Source organism: Natrix helvetica (genome assembly GCF_964273705.1).
Source record: "Natrix helvetica genome assembly, chromosome: Z".
NCBI lineage: Eukaryota > Metazoa > Chordata > Lepidosauria > Squamata > Natricidae > Natrix > Natrix helvetica.
This window is the reverse complement of record NC_138554.1, coordinates 88,976,618-88,997,004: the sequence shown is the minus strand read 5'-3', so window position 1 is coordinate 88,997,004 and position 20,387 is coordinate 88,976,618. Positions and strand designations below refer to the sequence as shown.

At 41.1% G+C, this 20,387-nt stretch overlaps 1 protein-coding gene across 1 annotated transcript in view; it reads right to left on the bottom strand.

Annotated features, from left to right (window-relative positions):
* TRIM71 (tripartite motif containing 71) overlaps positions 1 to 18,751 on the bottom strand; it is a 73,976-nt gene extending 55,225 nt beyond the window's left edge. Inside the window, exon 1 of the mRNA XM_081969820.1 lies at positions 17,407 to 18,751. Within this exon, the coding sequence (XP_081825946.1) occupies positions 17,407 to 18,318 (912 nt within the window). The 5' untranslated portion in view covers positions 18,319 to 18,751. The remainder of the gene's footprint in view (positions 1 to 17,406) is intronic.
* Between the last annotated feature and the right edge of the window lie 1,636 nt (positions 18,752 to 20,387).

The following is a 20,387-nucleotide window of genomic DNA, read 5'->3' as shown; positions in this document are numbered from 1 at the left end:
GCCAGGATTGGGACATACCCTAGTTAACGTCCCTGGGGGGGGGGGCACTATTGTTCCTGGGCCCCGCATGAGCCCTGTTGTAACACCCTACGACCAAACGCCGCATCAGCCGATGCAAATGCGTCTAACCTATAGTGCCTGATAAAAGAAGATGGGGACGCCCATGTAGCTGCCCTGCAAATCTCCACAATAGGTGCCTGTGTGGCCCAGGCCGCTGAGGTAGCCGCTGAGGTAGCCGCACCCTAGGACACTGGAAGGTGCTGAACCTCATAGGCCAATACGATGGCCAGTTTGATCCACCTCCCTATAGCCAAGGAGGACACCCTCTTCCCCAGGGAAGATGGATAAAAGGAAACGAAGAGTGCCTCAGACTTCCTGAAGTCCACCTCCGGATGGCCGAACCTGGAGCAGATGGCCTGGAACAGTTTCGGAAAAAGGCTCCACTCCCCATGGTCGACCGTGGCCCGACTGAGCCAGTCGCTTGATGGTTGTTCACTCCTGTGATGTGCTCTGCCCTGAGCGATCGAAGATGCCTCTCCGCCCAGGCGCCAAGTGCCATCGCCTCGGTCCAAAGAGCTCTGGAGTGTGTGCCACCCTGTTGGTTGATGTGGGCCTTTGCCGCCATGTTGTCGGTCAGCACCAAGACATCTCAATCCCGAACATGGTCCTTGAAGTGCCGCAATGCCAAGTGAATCGCTCGCAGTTCCAGCCAATTTATATTGTGTTGGAGGTACAACCAACGCCCCTGCACCATCCGGACCTCCTCAGATGGAATCCTTTCCTGCATCTGTTGTAGCCAAAGGATAGCCGTGTGGCTGAACAATGATGCAGAGGCAGCTGCCTTGATGGCCCACATGGAAGACTGGAATGTTTTACGAAGGGTCAGCCACACCAAGGGGAGGCTTTCAGATATCAGATTGAGGCAAGGGGAAGAAGGCAGGGAGAAGGAATTTGCAGGATGGCACTGGATTGTTTTTGGAAGAATCAGGAACCAAAAGCAACCTTTCTTTCTTCGGCCAGACAGATTTGAAACTGGGAACCAGAAGCAAGAAGCACAGAGGCGTGGCTTCAAATTAACTCTGTCTCGAGGCCAATTGGACATCACAATACCCAATCCTGGCTAATCCTGCAAAATTCCTCCAGAAAAAATACAAAGTTTTTTTTTCTCTGCAAAAGATCAAGATGGCTCCTACTTCTCTTCTTTTTCACATTAGCTGAATTAGCTAAATTTAAAGTGGACCAGAACTTTGAAATAAGAACTGTATAACTAACTACAACTTTGGAACTGGATATTAAGAATCAAGATGGCTCCTGCCTTTCTTCCTCTCCACATCAGCTGAACTAGCTAAATTTAAGGTGGACCAGAATTCTGAAATAAGAACTGTATAATAACTGTAACTTTGGAACTGGACATTATGGAAAGGCGAGAATTTGAAGAACTACATGAAATTATAAAAAAACATGCATAAATCATTAAAATCAAGTCTAAATAGAATTTTGAACTCAGAGAAGCAGGAATTGAAGGGAAATGTAAATGAAGAAGGGGGGAGGGATAGTGAAGAGGTAGAAACGGTGGAAAATAAAAAACAGACAAAAAACTTCATTGGGTTTGACAGTGGTATAGGGAAAATTGAAAAGGGGGGATGCGTCCCAACAAAAGGAAATAAAAAGCAGACAAAAGATCATAATGAGGTTGACAGTGGCATAGGAAAATTGAAGAGGGGGTTATGCCCCAACAAAGTGAAATGCAAAAGATTTCACTGGGTTTGACAGTGGTTTGGGAAAAATTGAAGGGGGTGGACATGTCAAAACAAAGAAAAGGGAGAAGACAGGAATAGAGAAGTGGGACAAAAAACTTACTAGGAAAAAATCAGACAAACAGAAATTGTTATATGGGGAAATGTAAAGCTGAGATATGTGGTTTACTCCTATACATGATAATAAAATTGAGTTGCTAACAGATTGAATATGATAATGGAAAGATCATTAACTAAAGGTTAAAATATATGGAATATGGACAAATATTAAACCTATGGGGAGAATGTAAAGCAGAGGTATGTGATTCACTTTTATACATGATAATTAAGCTGAGTTGCTAATTGATTGAATATGACAATGGAAGGACAATTAAGTATGGGTTAAAATATATGAAACATGGACACATATAGAACTCCTACGATGATGAACGAAGTGAGATGTGTACCGCTTTTTATTCTAGATAATAGATTAAGGAAATTGTAATGAACATTGCACAGAAAGGATTGTTATTTAAGACAATTAAAGGTAACCTAAGCCAAGATATGGAAAAATGGAGAGGGAACATGAAATATACTTACAATGGGAAATTATTGATTTGAAATTACAATGGGAAATTATTATTAAAGACAGAATCACAAATTTGGGGCCTGTAAGGATGCATCATTGTATAAATATAATGATGAGAATAGCTGGGAACTGTAACAGATCTACATCTTGGCCAAAAATAGGCTGGGAGTGGTGGTGGTTTAAAATACAATTACTATATATGTATACTTTTTTTTTCTTTTAAAAAAAGGAAGAGGAAGATATATGTTAAAATTAAATATGTATATTGAAAAGGAATTAGAAATACCATCAACATAAAATGGAGCTCGCTCAGAGGCTGAAATACACAAGTAAATGAGGTGAAGAGTGTGAAGTAGAGGAGAGAGGTAAGGGAAGAAGAGAGGGATAGGAGAGAGGACAGGGGGAGAAGAGGAGGAGAGAAAGGAGGAATGGAAAGAGGAGAGAGGAAGGGGAAGTAGAAGAGAAGGATGATAGAGGGAAAAAAGGAGGTAGGGAGGAGGAGAGAGGGAGAAGAAAGTGATGGATAAGGAACAAATATGGTGTATGGAGAGCAGAAGAGCCAATAATTTTGGGGGGGAGTTGATGCTAAGACGAATTGATATAAAAAATTAATAATATAATACAATGTTGTTTATGAAATAATATACATGTGGATATATGTTATGAAAATGAAAAAAATTGTGTGTGTGTGTGTGTGTGTGTGTGTGTGTGTGTGCAATTGAAATCCAGTAAAATCAAGCAGGTTGTTGGACTAGAATACCTCCAAGGTCCCTTCCAACCCCATGGCTCTCTGTTTTATGGAAAACTCTGGAATGACCAAGAGAAAACCTAGATCTAAATCCTTTGAGATACTTTGAGTTGATTTGACATGTGCTTTGCGTGCAAAACAACTCTTCAAATACTGCAGATGAAAAAAATTCTACATGGAGGAAGGGGGGGAAAGTCTTCCATTTGAGGTTAAAGATTGGTAGAAAGTTATAAAAAGGGCCAATGGGGTACTTACTTTTTCTACAGAAGGAAATGACAGATCTTTTAATTTTATGTTATTAAATGATTGCAATGTCAATTTAAATGCTTATCTTTATATTTAAATACTGTTTGAATGAAAGTAAAATATTGTTATGACCACATACCATATTTTTCGCCCTATAAGATGCTCCGGAATATAAGACGCACCCAATTTTAAAGGAGGAAAATCTAGAAAAAAAAAGATTCTGAACCAAATACTATAGTAAAATATTTTATATCAACTGTATAAAGTTAACAGCAGTTTAAGAACAATTTTATGTCAACCATGTAACACAGGGGGGTCCAAACTTTTTTCAAAGAGGGCCAGATTGGATGAAGTGAACATGCTGGAGGGCCAAACATTTTTCCGAACATTCTTTGAACAATAACAATTAAATGCAAATGAATTATTTTATGCCAAGTTAATTGCAAATGGCATACTTTTCATTTCATAACATTAAGATCAACTGACAGCTGAGTTTTCACAATGTATCCATCTTTTCCCTGAAGACTCGTGTTTAGTACATTCAGATGCTTTCTTTCCTCTTTCCCTCTTACTTGTCTATCCTTCCTTCCACCCTCCCTTCCTCCTTCCCTTCCTTCCTGCCTCCCTTCCAGGATCCGGAGAGATTTGGGGTTGGGGGTGGAGAACGCTAGATGGGACACAATCAAACTTGATTCAAAGGCTTTGGCTCCTGAGATCGGTGCGCTGCCATCCAAAATGCTATTACTACGATCTCTGCCGCCTGGAACTGCCCGAGAAGCGGCAGGTAAAGCGGGCGCTGCAGCGATCGTGGTACCAGCATTTTGGATGGCAGCGCACCGGTCTCAGGAGCCAAAGCCTTGAGGCACCTTTCGTTTGCGGAGGAGGGCAGCTTAAAGCAGCGCCCCAGCAATGTGAGGAGCCGCTGCCACCGCCACCACCGCCTAAGCCCTCTCGGGAGCCCGGCCGAGCGGGAGCTCTGAAAGCGAAACCTCTCTCCTTTCCAGCCATCACGATCTCTGCAGCCCCCTCTTTTCCTGCCCCATTTTCAGATGACCCAGTGGCTACATTCGGCTTACAAGACGCACTCAGATTTTTACCCTCTTTTTTGGAGTAAAAAAGTGCGTCTTATAAGGCGAAAAATACGGTATATGTCCACATTTTAAAAAACATAGGTTTACTTTTTTAGATGACTGTAAGTGAAAAATTAAATTTTCTTCATTACAAAATCTATATAATTAATTGAATTAATACTCATTTATATAATAATTGTTTAAGGTATGCTTTGCTTTACAATCAAGCTTGTTTTTAACAACTGCAAAGGCAAGGACACTTTTTAAAAAAAATATCTGGGTTTAGAACATTTTCTTTAGAATCCCCGTAGAGTAGCAGGACAGAAAACTGGAGGATTTTGGAAGGTGTGTGGGATTATAAGAGGCAAAATAAGTGCTTAAGGGCACCAAATTTAAATCACCCCAAACTGAGGGCTAGCACCAATCAGTATGATGGGTGAATTTGCATTAAACTTCTGCTGAAGGTGAACATGCATAGGCTATCCCTTAAAGAATTGCTCAAGAAACTATGATTAATAAAACCAAAGACAATATATCTTTCTTAAATCAGAAAATAACCAATTTATAGTATTCATGACTAAGTTTATTTCATCTTCAGAAATATAAAAGGATAAGGAAACATGCCCCACTCTAAACAACAAACTAGGCAGATGAATCATCATGCCAATAGAATTCTGCCTATCAATCCCACACTGGCAGCAATATGTCTATGAATTTGTCCTCTTGTTCAAAAGGGGCAGGGAAAAAAGAAAAATATGAAGGATCTTTTAAATCTAATATAAGCAAGCTCAACGCTGGCTTCAAAAACACTTATGGGTGAAAAAGTACGGAATATTTTTCACAACCTACATAGAACTATTGTCCCTCACAAAGCCCACTCAAGCTTTTTTCACCTCAACTATTATTTATCATTTGCCTTCCATTGTTCTATAAACAAAGGAAAAGAAGGGAATTCCTGCTTTATATTTTGATAAATCAGCTTGGACTGCAAAAGTCAGTGAGCACGAGATGGTGTAACAGAGCTACTTAAAATTCTATTTGCTATTTTCCATTAGTGGTTGAATTTTTGGAACCCAACAGCTGAATTTATGCTACAGGATTTCATTATGTTCCTTATTTAATGAATTTGCTTACAATTACCACAGTTTAAAAGCAAGCTTAAGGAAAACGAATGGACAACAAAGAATATTCTCAATATGTACAGTAAGTATAAGAGCAAGGAGGGCAAGAAAGAGTTCTAATAAATTTAAATATGAAGCTAATAAGCAATTAAATGAATCTATTTTGTTGGTATACTAATGCTATTATTTATTTGAATTCCCAATGAAGACTGGGAATCATAATAGTTCCTGGAGTTAATGACCGTTGGTTTACCTGAATGGTCATTTTCTGGGTGCTGCGGGAGAGTCCAAACATGGGTTAACGTCTATCTGCCCAAGGATTGAGTTCAATTTTTTCTCTGACTACACCTCCTGCTCCTTATTGAGGTCAGTTTTAAAACTAAGGCGTGAATCCCTGTACAACGTGATGATGATGATGTGATGTGTCTTAGCTAATGTCAAACCCTGGCTGGGGTTGGACTCTACCGCAACACCCAGAGAACGACTGTTCAGGTAAGCCAATGGTCATTCTCCTGTGCGCTGTTTGTAGAGTCCAAGCATGGGACTTTCCCAAACTATGTGGTCCCAGGGTGGGAAGAAAGTCTGTCCAGGGTTTGCGATTCAGAATGAACCCATTGCAAAACTCTTCTTCTAAATGAAGCCTCGGCTGCAGCAAATGAGTCCAATTTGAAATTTCAGAGAAGGCGACAACCAGATCGCCCACCCTGAATATCTCCTCAACGGACACTTGCGTCGCCCAAGTTGCCATGGTCATGGCACTCCTGGTGGAATGTGCAGTTATGTGTGTTATACCGACCTGGCCTGGTGTTTGTAGGCCAGCTTGATGCAAGCGTGCAACCAGCATCCTATAGTCAAAGATGACACCTTCCACCCCATGGAGCCAGGCTGGAAGGACATGAGGAACACCTCCGACCTACGGAAGGAAGCTGTTCTTTTGATATATGTGTGGATTGTGCTACGGATGTCTGCAGGTGCATTCCCTCGGATGTCTGGGTCATGGACAAAAATTGGCAGAATTATCTCTTGCGCCCTATTGAAACCAAGAATTAATTTTTGGAAGGAATGACAGATCCAAACAAAGAATGACCCTATCAGGATGCACAATACACAAGTCCTCCCTGACTGAGAACGCTGCCAGCTCTGAAATTCTGCGTGCCGATGTAATGGCAATGAGAAAGGCAGTCTTAATTGTTAAATGCCAGAGATGGATGAGCAGAGCGGCTCGAAGGAAGCAGAACAACTGTAGAACAACTGAGAGATTCCAGGATGAGTATTGATGGACTGACGGAGGTTGAAGATTGCTCGCCCCTTTCAGGAAACTACGCACCCTAGGGTGCCAATTGAGTGTCTGAGAAGCATCCCTTCACAAGATGGTGGATAGGGAAGCTACCTGTCACTGGAGGGTGCTGGGTGATAAGCCTTTATCCAAACCCTCTTGTAAAAAATCCAAAATTTGTGGAATTGTCACTGAGACGCAGTTAATATGATGCGACTGGCACCAAGATGAGAAAATGGTCCACGTTGCATCATAAATTCGAATGGTGGAAGGTTGCCAGGATGCTTGGATGGTTTGTATAACCTTGTCAGAAAATTTGTCCTGTCTCAGAAGGTTCCCCTCAAGTGCCAGACAGCCAATTGGATCCACTGGGGGTCTGGATGCAGGATGGCCTCCTGGCTGAGAGAGACTTGTTCCTGAGGTATTTGCCAGAGTTTGGCCACCAAGAGACTGACAAGGTCCAATGAGGAGTGACCAGGAAGACTGTAGAATCTTCCTGATGACTTGGGGTATGAGAGGAAGCGGTGGGAAAATATAAAGAAGCCCTGGAGGCCAACGACAGCGAAGGGCATCAATCCCTCCACTTGAGGGTACTGAAAATGAGAAAAGAAACAAGGAAGATGAGCGTTGTCTGGACTGGCAAATAGATCGACCACTGGAAGGCCGAACTTCTGTGATAGTTGGTGGAACAGAGTCGGGTGCAGGCGCCACTTCGAGTTGTTGATGGTGGACCTGCTCAGCCAGTCCACTGTTACATTGTTTTCCCCTGAGATGTGGTCTGCCTTCAGAAACTCGAGATGATGCTCCGTCACCATCTCAGAGTCTCCGCCTCTGCTATGAGAGCCCTGGATCGAATTCTGCCTTGGCGGTTGATGTGGGCTTTGGTCACGATGTTGTCCATCAGCAACAATATATGTTTCCCTGCAATGTCCTTACGGAAGTGGTGGAGAGCCAGTTTGGCGGCCCTCACCTCTAACTAATTTATGTTGTGTGAGAGTTCCGCCTGCAACCACCTGCCTTGTGTTACCTGTGATTGCAGATGGGCCATATAGACTGGTGTCTGTTATTACGATGAGTCAGTCCAGATCATTGAAGAGGGACCCTTGTGACAGCCCTCTTGAGCGATTGTAGAAGATTCAGAGGAACCCGTATCACCCGTGGACTGAGTTTAAAAACTAACTTCAATAAGGAGCAGGAGGCGTGGCCAGAAAAAAAATTGAACTCAGTCCTTGGGCAGATAGACTAAAGTTAATCCATGCTTGGACTCTCCAAGCAGTGCACAGGAGAATTTATGGTTTTGCTGTAGAAGAAATAAGATAAGAGGATCCAAATCAGGAGGTATACATTTATTCTTGCTCTGTTTGGAGTGCTCGGATACAGTTACAGCTGTATCAGGCTCAGTGAAATAAAACATTTGTCAGTAAGGCTTTTCTAAGTTGAACTTTAATACAGGTAGTCCTCAATTTACTACTACAATTGAGCCAAAAAATTATGTTGCTAAGTGAGACATTTGTTGTGACTTTTGCTCCATTTTACAACTTTTTCTTGCCACAGTTGCTAAGTGAATCACTGCAGTTGTTAAACTAGCAACACGGTTGTTAAGTGAACCTGACTATTCCCCATTAATTTTGCTCATCAGAAAATTGCAAAAAGTGACCCCCTGGACACTGCAACTGTCATAAATATGAGCCAGTTACCAAGCATTTGAATTTTGATCATATGACCATGGGGATGCTGTAACGTTTGTATGAAAAAAGGTCATGTCACTTTTTTTGTCATGTTATAACTTTGAACGGTCACTAAATGAACCGTTTTAAGTCAAGCACTATCTGTAAAAGGGAAAAAAATGGATCTCCAACTATTAAGAACAGTCCTTCAAGAGAGCAAAGTTCCCTCCTTCCCTAATAAATTGCCCAGTACTATCTCACCTTACAAAATATGAGTTGTCATTTTGCCAGCCTGTACCTGCTCAACAAACTTTCTTTCCTGCAACTGTTGCTTTCTTAAACTTTCACCTCATACTTTCATCTTGAGTTCTAGATCCTCATCTCTAGAAGTCAGTTTAAAATTATGTGTTCTGAAGTTGCAAAGCTATGGCTATATTTCTCATCATTTTGATACACTATATTGCCAAAAGTATTCGCTCACAACTGAATCTGATTATTTGGATGGGTGAGCGAATACTTTTGGCAATATAGTGTATTTCACAATATCAAAATAGAGATTATATACAATGCTCATACATAAAACTAAGCCAATATTTTTTTAAATCATAATTAGTTGGCAAACATAATTGGGCAGTGTACCAGATTGGCTGAAAAAGTCCAGATGGTCACTCACTAGATGGTAGCAAAGACAATTTTCAGCATTTCTTTGCTTCTGGCTATTATCCATCTAGATTTTTGTAACCCAGATCTTATGGATCTAGGCTTGTCTCACACAACAACAAACAATGACAAGTTAAGTTTACATAGCACAGTTTAGCACACCCCTTCATCATTTCTTTGTTCTGATATGCCAAAAGTATTCACTCACCCATCCAAATAATCAGATTCAGTTGTGAGCGAATACTTTTGGCAATATAGTGTATTGTGGAACCCTTATGGTACTTGCATAGGCTAATCTTATGAAAGGAACCTAACTTATCGACATTACCCTACAGTAGTTCTGAAAGCACTGTGAAACTATTACTCTCAAACCCCAGCCCTATCAGGCTACCTAAATAATCCTGTGATAGCTTTCATGTTATGCGTTAATCAGGAACCCTGGTGGTTAGAATGCAGCACTGCAGGCTACTTCTGCTGACTGCCAGCTACCTGCAATTTGGCAGTTTGAATCTCACCAGGCTCAAGGTTGACTCAGCCTTCCATCCTTCGAAGGTGGGTAAAATGAGGACCCTGATTGTTGGGGCAATATGCTGACTCTATTTAGAGAGGGCTGTAAAACACTGTGAAGAGGTATATAAGTCTAAGTGCTATTGCTATCCATCCTTATAATTTTCTCTATCAGCTAACAATGTGGCATTTAATCATAACATTTATTTTGTTATTACTGTTTTTCAATCTTGGGAATTTTAAGATTTGTGGACATGCTGGCTAGGAAATTCTGGGAGCTGAAGTTCATGCATTTTGAAATTGTTAAGGAAAGAAAACAATTGTGAAGGATATTCACTCTCTTTATACCCTGTTTTCCTGAAAATAAGACCTCCTCGGATAATATTCCCAATTAGGCTTTTGAGCGCATGCGCTAAAATAAGCCCTCTCTAAAGTAAGTCCTCGACAAAAATATTGCAACACAGCGCAGCCATGAGGTGAACATGCTTGCCGCCTCCTGCACCTCAAAAATAATAAGATCTCCCCAAAAATAAGGCCAGTGCTTATGTCAGGGGGTCAAAAGAAAATAAGACCCTGTCTTATTTTTGGGAAAACATGGTATTAGTAGTTAAACTAAATCAATACGGGAATGGAGGTGTCATATGCTAACCTTCTTCATCCTGCTCTCTTCCAAATATGTGCCATTTCAAATATTAATTTCCAAAAGTTGAGAAGATTTGACTAGTTTTAACATAGGTATTTATTTGCAATATCCCAAATGCAAATAGAAAGATGCTGGCTACAATCAGTGTCATAAAAATTACCTGGCACTGATTATCTTTTGCTTTCTCATTCAATTGCCTGGACAAAGAAAGCACATGGTGCAGATGCTGCAGCCGTTGTGCTTCATTGGACAGCTGGGCTTTAGCTGCTGACACACAACTGTTAGGATAGATTTCATTTTAACTCAATAACCACTGACATACTACTCTGCAGAAATACAATACTTCAGAAAGATATTTTTAAACAGGATTACATTCTGCCACTCTCTTCACACCAAGCTGTTAGAGAAAAGCAACAAATGATTTTATTCCACTCTGTATTAAGTTTGCTAAGAGTTTTCAACTGACTTGTTTGTTGAAAATAAATGGCAAACTGATCAAAAGAGTGGGAGAAGTTTAGGCAATGTGCACAAAGTTTAGAATTAGATCTGAATCAATTTTACTAGGCTTTGGTTGAAGTATATGGGATCAAAAGGCCCATCTCTCTTCTATTTTTCCTCATTATAACAGCTTTGGCTTGTTGATCTTTGCATCTCACTCCTTCCCCCACACACACACACATTCACAGGAGCAACATAATGGGCTGTACTTGACAACCACTGGGATTTATCAGTGCCACTACTTGGTTTCTAAGGAAATGTAACTTCCTGGTTTTCATTTAAAACAGAATTAAGATGGCAGGCTTTTGGAGGTAGAAGTATACGCTACATACCAAAGTGATGCTGGAAGTATAGTTTTTCCACAATTAATAGTCCTAATAATATTGTTCGATAAAAGTCTTAAATCACAAAGAAAAATAAGAAAAATTAACATTGCATATACATCTAGTAGAATATAATAATTAACATTATTTTAGTTTTTCAGCAATAAGTATACATTAAACAGGAATTATGTCAATCAAGATGGTCTCATTAGGTCATTTGTAAATTTAATAAAAAGTCATGTTACTTTCACAGGATAAGAATATAGATTCCAATTCAACAAGGCTATTTTTTTCTTGTTCAAAATGCCCCAAATTGTTCTCATTTTGTGCAGCAAGTACAGATTTATCTAACTTTAGACATATAGAAGGGATATGCTGACTCTATAAACCGCTTAGAGAAGACTGTAAAGCATTATGAAGTGGCATATAAATCTAAGTGTTATTGCTATTTCTCGTGCAAGAACTTCTATGTGTCATTATAGGAAGAGACTGGAGAAAGTGGCTTGAAAACAATTGAAGTTATTTAATATATGAAATCAAATTTCATCTAAGATATTAAACAGGTTACAAATTTAAACAATCATTACTCTTCTTCAAACTCAACTACCACTATATAACTACATTTCCACATATTATTTTTACTACAAACCATTAGACTTTCCCTAAACATAGTAGCAAATAAACATGCTAACTGCTGTAGTCAAAACTGGCACACAAGAAAATGTGCCACAATTTCCAAGATATAGCACAAGTACTTACACTCAAAAAAATACTCTTATTTTATAGTGCAAGTAGGCAAACTACAATAGTGTACAATCTTCACATCCTGCTGCATTTTTGTATACAAACTTGTGGCACTATTATATTAATAGAGCCAACTCTAATCCATTATTTTGTCTCACAAAAAAGTAGCACGGTGCCAACTCTCTCTGGTTCACTAAAACAAAGCAAGACTAGATTTTTAGTACTAAGTTTGAAAAAACTGTTGAACCCTTATTAAAACTATTATTTATACAGAGCACTTGCAAAATGCATCATCGGGTATAAAATATGTCTCTGTTTGCACAGTTCAATCAGCTAAGCCCATTTATAGAAGAATATACAAGAAAAAGTCAACAGGGGCACAAATGCTAAATAATCTCATAAATTCATACTTTAAATATGTGTGCAAATCCAGCTCTGTGTGTTTAAAAATATTTCAACTAATTCTTTTTAAGAGATGAAAGTTATCTCATAGAAACAGTTGGTAGAAATAATTACTTAAATTTGGCACACCAATTAAAACCCAACCTTGCTAATCAATACCAGAGGTAGTAAGTTTGATGAATTTTTAGTTGTAGGTCCTTTCCCTCTCCTCCCTTCCCCACTACAAAGTCATTGTGTTCAAAACTATTTGAGCCTCAGGGAAATGTTTAACTCTCTCATTTTACAATCTCCAGAGTCAAATAGTTACTTTTTCACTAGTGGTGTTTTGATGTGACCATTGGGATCACTTGTTATGATAGCTGGCACCATGCAGTCTGTTGTTCAAACTTTTTCCCAGAGATAGTCAAACCTTTTAAGTAAACCATTTTTATTATTCAAGTCCTGTGGTACTGGCAAGTGAATTAAAGAAGCACTTTGTAGATGCCCTAATATATATAACAAACATTACATTATTGCCCTAATATTACATAACAAAAATTAACATTACAGGGCACTTAGAATATTTGTAATACTGAAAATATGCTTTAAAAAATCCTCAGTTGTGTACTTAAAACTCTCTCTCCCTCTCCCTCTCTCCCTTGACTATTAATTGTGTGTTTAAACTACAAGACTAAAAACTAGTTCATGCAATGCAAACAAAGTACAATAAACATCCAACAAAAAAGTTATGGAAGAAGACATTTTCTTCCATCCTACTTAAACAGGAATCTTATCAGAAACCTTAGATCTTTGATGTTAGATGGAAACACTAATTCATATAATCTGAAACTCAGTCAGGCCAGGCAAAACAATTTCTGCAAACAAAGTAATCAGAACACATCCATCTCAAAAAAAAGCTAAAGTATCCTATAAGAACATTCATAAGCAAGTTATACTCCATTCCCTTGGTCTTCATTTTTTATGCTCCTGTTTTAACTTCTTAACCCAGTCAACTAATTTTAGATAAACATGTTTGCAACTTGTTTGCAAAGTATATCTCCTGTTCAAGGATAATTCTTTACTATAATTATCTATGAAACACAAAAACAGAAGCAGCAAGTACACATATCAAAAAGAAGGCCCACTAGGCTAAACTCCCCAGAATAACAGAGTTGCAGAAAACAAAAATTAAGGGCAATCATCAAATAGGAAATATGAATACCAATATTTACTCTTTAAGAAATGTAACAGTGACCACCAAAATTATAAAAGGCATAGAAACTGCTTCTAATTCCTATAAAAGTTTTCAGTTTGTGATATTTAGATGAACAGGTTAAAAAAATCCCAAGATTATAATTAAAGTTATGAATACTTATTCACTGAGCATAGGATTTACTTCTAAGTAAATAAACGATTGTAGTGTTCTAGAACACTATAGATGTACAACATTTTAGAAAATCTCCCAAATATAAACTACATACTAAGAGTAGCCTTTTTCAATTGGGACTCTCTAAATGTTCTCTCAGAATTCTGGAAGCTACAATCCCAAACCATTCAGGCATTCAGTTGGAAAGCACTGGTCAAAATAGTTTTTAAAAAGTGATGGAAAGAAGTAGCTGAGATCATGTAGTACTCGAGAGGATTGCCAATACAAGTCATAACCAGGTCCACTTTCATGGAATCTCTGGGTTAGAAATTAAGGCAGAAATAAGACTGTTGTTGAAATTCCACACTGGTTGAAAGGCTGTCTTCTTCAATAGTGTCAATTTATGGTTGTTATGGCAGCCCTTGGTTTAGAATAGTACATCATTTCAGAAGGTTTCTTAATCCTCAATAGCAGCTTTTTAGGGAATCCAGGAGGTTGTAGTATGCTCGCCCTGTGCAAGCAGAAATAATGCAAAGTATCTTTTAGAACACCCCTAATCCCTTTCTCCCATAAAAATCTTACAATTAAATGAAAATATTTATTATTTATTCCCTTTACACAGATTCAAATATTTTTTCCACAACAAGTACAAGTTTAACACACAATTGTTTTTTCATTTGGAATAGTTCCCATTCTATTTGCTATTTATTTATATTTAGTTATTCCTAAATAAGCATAACAAGCAAATAGTATTATATTAAGTGAAGTTGTACTAAGAAGTTACTGATGCACTATTTGTTTCAGAAGAAACTATCATAAACAAAATGCACAAAATGCTTTCTACTATCATAATATTATTTTAAAAAGACACATGTTATGTGAAGTTCTGAAGTAATATTTTTAAATGTGGAAAGAAATTAACAAGCATTGCAGAGTACACATTTATGTTTTTCAGTATGCACATTATTTGAAATGCAAGCATTATGATAAAACTGAATTACAATACTTTGGTTCAAGATACAGCCATAAGAACAAAGTATTTCCCCTGAAGAATTCCTATAAAATGAATCTACTGAGTATAGTGAAAACAGAATGAGGAAGAGGGGGTTGGAAGATGTTTTTTGATGTAACTTCTTCAGAATATCAGAAATATTCATGCACTTATTTTTACTGTCCTTGTAAATAATACACAATTTACTTTTATCACTTTAAATCTTGTATTTGGAGTTCAAACTTTCCTTCAGATTGATAAATATTCCTATTTGTTTGTGGAAAATGCTAAAAAGCTCAGCATTTTCAGAAAGTGGCAGATAGCTAAATGCCAATAAGATGTTTATATTTCCTCAAATTCTTACAAAACTCTAATAAAAATTCCTTTTCTTAAAAAAAGAGGACAAAAATTGACATTCTTTTCCATGTTTGAAATAACTACACAAAATGGCAAAAGTTGATTAGACATAAACAGCATTTATTTTCAAAATAGATCATAGTGTACTTTTTCCCAAGCTACAGAGTATCTAAATAGCAACAACCAATCATTTATTTCCAAAACCCGGTTATCTTTCAGTAATAAGGATCAATCAGGAACTGTAGCATGGAGTAAGCTATCCTCTAACAATGGGGCTAGTGGAAAATTCCACTGTGGTCTATGCAACCAGCAAAAGAGATGGAATGTCGGCTTACAAGTTGAACTTCCAATACATGAATTCAGTACTAGATCTTTATTCCTTGGGATTAAAGCAATGATTCTCTGTTAAAATAATTATTTAAAATCTATAAACAACTGGTTGTTTTTAAAGAGCAGTACTCTCAGGAAATAACTGCTTGGGCCTACTTGACACTCTGATGTTAAACCTTTTATTAATATATTACTATATGAGATCATTCAAAATATTAATACCATCAGGTCATTCAACTTCACCAAACACATGCAATCTCAAAGCATAATTATAAAGAGAATAATAATCTGTACACCAATTCTCAATTCACTTTCTTGCTAAGTTTTCATTTTGCTTCTGCTATGCTTTATTGATCCTATCTCTTGAAAATAGAAAAAAATATGTTAGAATAGTTCTTCAGATATTTATACATGGTTCTTGTCCAGTTTTTAAGAAATACAGATATTATAAACAAATTATCTTGTGTACAAAATGTTCTCTATCAGTTTAGAAACTTTCAACATAGCACTAAATACTATGCAACAAATTAAAGAATGTTTTGTATGCACAAGCAATAACAGAAAGTCACAGTTTGCTCTAACCCTAACCCTCTGAATGAGAAGTAATTCAACCAATACTTCACACATGCTCAGAAGCACCAGCATCAACTTCCGCAGCTGCCTTAAAGTCAGGCTTCTAGATCCTTCGTTCATAATCCATCTTTGGAAAGATACTTATCTTTAACCCAAATTCGATAAGTTAAAAGTTTGTCAATACCTTACTTCTTGATTTGTAGTAGTCTGTAACTGATCTGTAATCAGAAGCTAAGTCAAACAGAGTGGCAAATATAGCGGTCTGTTTATTTAAAAATGTAAACTACAGGGGGAGAGAGATCAGGAAATCCTTACTGAGTACTTTGTCCATCTCAAGGATATCTGTAGTCCTGGGAATGGACACAAATTGGCAGAGGAACGTGGAGCAAAAAACAGGATGATGTGGCAGGAATTAGGATTGCCACTTCTCACATTTACACTATCTTGACATCCCTGAAGAAACAATGTATGTATTTATTCTCCAAAGCATTGCAAGAGGAAACATGTTTCTCTGGTCTTCGGCATCAAACCCCCCCCCCCCAACACATAGATGATGCTGTTTTTAAATGGCTCCAACTATCTCTGCCCCCTGCAGCACACAGAAAAACTCTGCTGCTTATAGAGAATTATGATTTACACCAGTTAAGCTTGGACAGCTCCATGTGAATGAAGGCATGGAAGAAAAAGAAGTAGGACTGGAAGATGCAAAGAGTGACCACCTAAGGAAAAGTATAAAAGGGGAACTATTTTTTTTCTTTTTTTAAAAAAAAAAGGAAATTAAAGCCACCAGATGCTCTGAAACCTGAAGGGTATTTCCTGTTAATGTGGAGAAGGAAGAGACTGGTTGACAATCTTATGGAGAGAAAAAGTCATGTGTAGCCTGTCAGAGGAAGTACAATGCAGTTCTAAGGTAAGAAATTTATACTGCATAGCCACAAAATTACAAGATGCAGAAGCCTCTTGCTTAGTTATCAATTATCCACATTCTATACAGTAATTTGTAATCCACAAGAGCACAAAATCCCACCCCCACAAACATTAAATTCTGGAGAGTTTAGCACCTTTGAACAATTTTCAATATGTATAGAACACTATAACCCCATTATTTTGAGACTGATACAGTAAAAAAACTAATATATATGAATGAAAGTCTATCTTGAAATCCTAGTGTGCCAATGGCCCTTTTTCATTTAGCTGTCCCTTAATCCAGATCATCACCCCAGGACTCAATCCCAAAGTGTAAGAGTCACCCCTTACTACAGAACGTTTTTGTCTATTTGAGAACACTTTTAATATTTTTTCATTAGGTACTGCCCCCTTGCAAACCCATGAAAAACCAACCACTTCTTGGCTGTTTAGAGTGGGTTTGAAGACAGAATTCATAGGATTCCCCTTGATCCCACCTGTTGGCATCCTTTCTGGTCTGGGAAAAGTCAGAATGCCTCTGAGACTGCCCCTCCCCAAAACAGAGGGAAAGAAGGAAAACGCCACTTCTTTAATGCCCAACGTTTCTGGTGCGCAAGCTGACGAGCTGGGACTCTGAGGAAAAGCCACTTAATTTGACCGGTCGGGGTACTCACCTCGTCGTCGTGGTGCTGGCAATAGTTGACTCGGTCCGGGAAGACAGATAGGATGTTGTAAGGCGAGGCGGAATAGGGCGGGTTGAGAGCGAGCTGGGAGGCTGCCGAGGCGGGGCCGGTTCCCGCCGTCGCGGGCGGCCCTGGGCCAAAGCGCTCGATAAAGTGGTCCTTCGTGAGGCGAACGCGCTGGTGGGCGCGCACGCAGTTGTCGCACAGGTGCTCCTGGCAGTCGAGGCAGCGGGAGCTGGCGGTGTTGCCTTCGTCGCACGAGCTGCAGCGAGGCTCGCCCTGTCGGCTGTGGGGCCGCCTAAGCAGCAACGCGGAGCCACCGCCTCCCCCGGACGGCGCCGAGCCGGCGGCAGAGCCCGGGGAGGAACCACCCGCAGCGGCGCGGTGCTGCTGTTGCTGTTGAACAGGCTGCTGGCGGGAATGAGGGTGCCGGTTGTTAGTATTGCTGTTGCTCGCCGCTCCTCCGCCGCCTCCTTGGCCGCCGCCGCCCGGACGACCGTTGTTCTTCTGGTCTTCGGCAGCGGCGGCGGCCACGACGACCACGTCGAGCAGGTTGCTGAGGAGAAAGTTGGAGGAGGGCAGCGCGTCCATGCCCGACGGCTCCGAGATCACCACCTTCTGGTCGCAGATGGGGCAGCGCAGCTTGAGAGTGTCACCCGCGGTTGGGTGGCGCTGCGCTTCCAGGCACTGGCGGCAGAAAGCGTGCAGGCAGGGCAAGACGTGGAGCCGCCTCGACGGGGTACAGGATGAAGACACCCCCCCGCCGCCGCCGCCCCCGGAAGAGTTTGAAGTCTGAGAAGAGGACGACGAAGTGGACGAATTAGAGGAGACAAGAGCCGGCGAGCCGCACATCTCCTTACACAGTGGACAAATCTGGAAATCCGACTCGGGGAACGAAGCCATTGGGAGGAGGAGGGGGAGGGGGCAGCGCAAGAGAGCGCGGCTAGTAAGGAGGCGGCAGCAGTAGCAGCATGAACCGAAGCGAGCGACGACGACCCGCGTTGCAAGCCCTGGTGGGTGGCATCAATTAGTCGTTGTGTGGGGGCGCTGCGACGACTCCTGCTATTCCAAACCACTCTTCGCGGGGTAGGCGAGACGGGAGCAGCTTCAGCCGGCGTTCCTCTCGTCTTCTCCTTCCTTAAGTAGCGCCAGGAGGAAGACGCTCCTCTGATTTGCCCCCTCCCTCGCGCTGCGTTTAAAGCTTCCCACCCGGGACAGCGCCTTCTTCCTTCTCTGCCTCCTCAGCGTTTCTCGGACTGCGAGGCGGAAGAATGAGGGTTTCTTTAACAGAAAAGTGCATCGGACCCTACTCCTTAAAATCCAGCGTGAACTGGATCCGGTCGCGCGGCTGTCCTTCGCTTCCTTCTAGGGGAAAAACTGAAGGGAGGGAGCGAAATCTTCTCTTTAGTTGGTGTATCAGAAGAGGCGGGTTGATGGCGAGGGAATGAGGAAAGGGCTCAGCTGGTGAAGGAGAGAGACGTGAGGGAACAGCGGGACCACTTGCTTCACTTCTCCTTTCTTGGGGACTTCGGGAGGTTTCGGGAGACACGAAAGTTGTCCTGGAATACTCTTCCGGCACCGATCCGCCCCTGAGGGCTCCACCACCGCATGTCTTGAAAACGAGAAGAAGAGATGGCGATCCCCCCGGCGTAGCTTTCTGGGCAGGCGGGCTTCCGAAAGAAAGAGAGTGTGGGTGGGTGATGCGTGTGAATGAATGAACGAGCACGCGATCTTACTCTCCAGAGATCGTCTTCCTCGCGGGTCCACGCCTTTTCCAGGTTTCCAAGCGGATCCCCCGGGAAGCCGAGTGAACGCATGGATCAGGTCCCTTATTCTTTCTCGGGATTTCCCGAATTTGCTCCTTTTTCGCTGCTGCCCAAGGGCGGCAGCGACACGCACGCGGTCTCACTCTTTCCTGTAGCTTGGGCGCACACGCGTTTAAACCGGCAAAAGGAGCCGCCTGAGAGGAGGACGGCGGCAGCAGGTTCCGGCCGGCCTTCCTGAATTATTCATGGGGGGCGTATTAGGTTCGATTGCACAAATTGCAACACCAGTGTAGCGCTTTCCCCAGGCTGCAATTCTTTTGCGCCTCGCTCCCTAAGCACTGCGATCACATTTCCTTTGTCATTTCAATTCTTCGCGTGGTCTTCCAAAAATAATTGAAAACGAATTCTTTATTTTACTCTCCGAAGATGAAAAAATCCCCAACGTGGTTATCAAGAAAATCTATGGGGGGAGGTGGGAGCGCCCGCCGGCCGAGGGGTTAAATTAACAACAGTAATGGCAAGAGCGTGGAGATCCCATCCGATTCCGCTGTAGCCATCGTGCCGGTGAATGAGTGGTTTCGCTCCCCTACGTTCCCCTCCCCCCCCCGACCCGCGATTTAGGTGAGCCTGATTTTTGCAGGGCGCCGAGGTGCTCGCATTCCTGGTCGACCTCTCTCGGAACGCCTGTTATTGAAACCGATGGAGCTCGGAATCCTTTTAATCTCCAAAGGAGCGAACTCACTTCCGCCTGAGCTCTGAGGGGGCGGTTAGAGGGAAAGGGGAGGAGGGGAAGAGGAGAACTCAAAAAAGCAAACAGAAAACATTAACCCTCTGGGTACCGCTACCTTTTGTGCGGGGCTGCGTCTTCTCGAGCTAAGCGCCGCGGTTCTGAAAGTTCCAGCTAGCGAGCGGGCTACACAGCGGAAGAAGCGACAACTTTCAATGAAATGCATGGCGGGTCCTTTTTCAAGATAGCGGCACAGACGTGGGAGATTAAGAGTTAGCGCCGGGGAAGCCTGGTTTCGTCAACCGTACCTTTAAAAGCATTAAGGTCTTTAAAAACCTCAAACTTTGCTCGGGCTACTCCCAAACACCCAACATGTTTTATCTGAAAGAAGCCCAATTCAAGGTTTATTCAGATGTACGCCCAGTTTTCTAGAATTCTCTTAAGTAACTTCAGTCTTGCAACGTTAAGATATTGAAAGA